General features: G+C 53.5%; 1 protein-coding gene across 1 annotated transcript; it reads left to right on the top strand.

Moving 5' to 3' along the window:
* Positions 1-920: 920 nt before the first annotated feature.
* Positions 921-2,483, top strand: LOC123256060. Its single transcript, XM_044684752.1, has 2 exons — positions 921-1,640; positions 2,313-2,483. The coding sequence occupies exons 1-2, from the start codon at positions 1,012-1,014 to the stop codon at positions 2,323-2,325; spliced, it is 642 nt and encodes a 213-aa protein (XP_044540687.1). The 5' UTR covers positions 921-1,011; the 3' UTR covers positions 2,326-2,483.
* Positions 2,484-2,566: the final 83 nt, after the last annotated feature.

The raw sequence follows: 2,566 nt of genomic DNA, 5'->3' as shown, positions 1-2,566 counted from the left end.
CTTAAGCCCGAGGTGGAGAGAGATACTTTGGAGGACTCTACGTGGAGGGCAACAAAGGATGAGAGCGGGTGAGGTTGGCAAGGGTGAGTGGGCACAGAGAGTGAGGGGCATTGAGGGCATCCCTTTATTTGCAGGACTCCTATGCAGAGAGAAGGTGCGTAGGAAAGGGGAGAATGGACAGTAGAGAAGTCCAGTTGGGGAGGAGAGGCTGGGGTGGCTCAGGGAGAACAAGAGTGACCAGGAGGACACCTTTAAGTCTAAGCAGAGATGAAGGAGGAAGAGGAACAAGGAGACCAGCTTGGCTCTAGGCCTCTCTTTAAGGTCAGATTCCCCAAACTTTCCACCTGGAACTTTCGCTCCTTTCCCAGATCTGATGCTTCAAAGACATGGTAGAATCCACAGTTCCCTGCAAAACAGGTCCAAACCTCTAGGCCCCGCCTCTGCTGTAAGCCCAGCTCTGTGACTAGAAAGAAAGGCAAAGGGGGAGAATAACAAGGAAAAGGAGGAAGGAGCTGCAGGTTGCCATTGAGGGCTAAGAGAATGGATGGCCCACACTGGGCATCCAGGGCAAGAGAAGAGTGGGCAGACCTAAACCAGGAGGGGATTTATGGAGAGGCCTGGGGAGCCCATTGAGGCCTCGGTTTGATCCTCCTTGTCCTCAGGCAGAGCTGATATCAGGTAAGTGTGGGAATGAGAATTGTGGGGGAGGGAAAGAACAATGAAAGCCCTGAACTTTTCAGGGGACCCTCAGCAGGCTGGTTTCCCCATAACCTCCTCTGCCTCCTTTGGGGAGGTGCTCAAGGACCCTCCGGTTTGCAGAGGCCTACTCTGAGGCTGCGTGGCTGGCCAGTGCCCTGGGCCCCTGGGCTCTCTCAGTCCCTGAGTCTGAGGTCCCTCTGCATACAGAGAGACTCATGTAGTGACCACACGTGCCTGCTGTCCTTCCAAGGTGGAGAAGCCACTTCCAAGAGCTCTGTAGGCAGCACAAGCAGCTGCCTTCCTGCCCTAGAAATGATTACCCGCTCTCAGGCCACCAAGGCCAGGAAGAATGTGCCTGTCAGATCAGCCCGCAGCATGCAAAGGCTGCTTGCCAAGAAGCAGCAGGTCCAGGAGGAACAGCAGCTGAGAGTCCAGGCCAAGAAAAAGGGAAGAGCCCAGAAACCGAAGGCTGGCCTGGGCAGAAAAGCCAAGAGCACTCGGAGCAGCTCTACTGCTCAGCCCACCTCCAGCACCCAGACCAGCTCCTTCATAAAAGCCAGCTCCAGCACCCAGACCAGCCCCCAAGGCCAGAGGAGCTCCAGCAGCCTCCCTGGCCCGGGCCGCTTTGCCCTCGGCCTCCGCTGTGCCCCAGGCTATCCTGGCCCCAGAGGTCACACCCTCCCATGCCCAGGCACGCCACCTGTGATGGTCCCAGAAGGCACGGAAGGAAGGAATGACCAGCAGAATGGCAGGCTGAATCCAGATGGAGAAGACCTCTGCGACTGTCTGGTCAGAGATTGCCCCGGCTGCTTCGAACAGTGCCCCACGTGCCAGTCGACCAAGTGTGGGCCCCTCTGCCGCCAAAACCGCATCTGTGTCTATGAGGTCTTTGCCGATAATGAAGGACAAGTGATCAGCACCTTCTCGTTACCCCATGCTAAGTAAGGGCTGGAGACTCTGTGTGTGTGTGAGAGACAGCATGTGTCTCTGTTTGTGCCCCTGCCTGTGCCTCTCTGTCTCTGCCTCTGTCTCTGTCTCTCTTTTTCCTGGGTGAGCTTCCCTGCCTAGAGAAGGAAATGGTTTGGGAATACTGACCCCTCCTGCTCTCAGACAATCTTGTCATGGGCAGGACACCTTCCCTGCCCTCTTCTCCCAATTGTTTTCACTCAGAGCCCAGATGCAGGGACCCAGGAATGCCTGTCATCCAGAAGGGACCCAAGTGACCATCTCCCAGAGATTCCCAACTCCAGCCTCTCCCAAAGTTGACTTGCCAGAACTTGACAAAGTCCTTACACAGAAAGTGGGATGTCATTCCTGCCCCGGCACTCTTCAGCCTCAGGGGCACAAGAGCCGTTCCCAGAATTCTCTTCCAGGTTCCTAAGATTCTCTTTGGTGTTTCAATTCGTGCTAGATTCCAACCAAAGAGAGAGAGCAAAGACCAAGTGTTCTTCCTCCCTTTTGTCAGACGTTGCTTATTATCTTCATATAGTTGTGTCTGTGTGTCACGTATGTGTTGTGTCGTGTGTTTGTTACTCTCTACAGAGTTTATTCATGATTATAGAGTTCGGTGTTCTGACAGCCACGGGTGTAACCCATGTTTTGTTCTTACTTAGTGCCATGTATTAAGAGGAATCCTGAATCTCCTGGGACTCTCCTCCGAGTCCCTGTTCTGCATGTCTTCTGCAAGAGAGAATTTAAGGTGGTGATGAAGCTCCAGAACAGAAGAATATGTATTGTTAAAATGAGAGCAGATAAAAAAGAATAAAAAACGTTTGTGCAGTTCATGGATGATCTCCTTCCTTTGCCTACAGTGAGGTCTCCTGTGCCAGGCACTGTGCTGTGTGTGTGTGTGTGTGTGTGTGTGTGT

The sequence above is a fragment of the Gracilinanus agilis genome, unplaced genomic scaffold, assembly GCF_016433145.1.
Source record: "Gracilinanus agilis isolate LMUSP501 unplaced genomic scaffold, AgileGrace unplaced_scaffold55757, whole genome shotgun sequence".
In the NCBI taxonomy this organism is placed as follows: Eukaryota; Metazoa; Chordata; class Mammalia; order Didelphimorphia; family Didelphidae; genus Gracilinanus; species Gracilinanus agilis.
This window is presented reverse-complemented; position numbering and strand designations above follow the sequence as displayed.

What these genes read in the sequence shown, in the direction of transcription:
- LOC123256060 (XM_044684752.1), top strand. Translation starts at nt 1,012, where the DNA reads ATGATTACCCGCTCTCAGGCCACCAAGGCCAGGAAGAATGTGCCTGTC.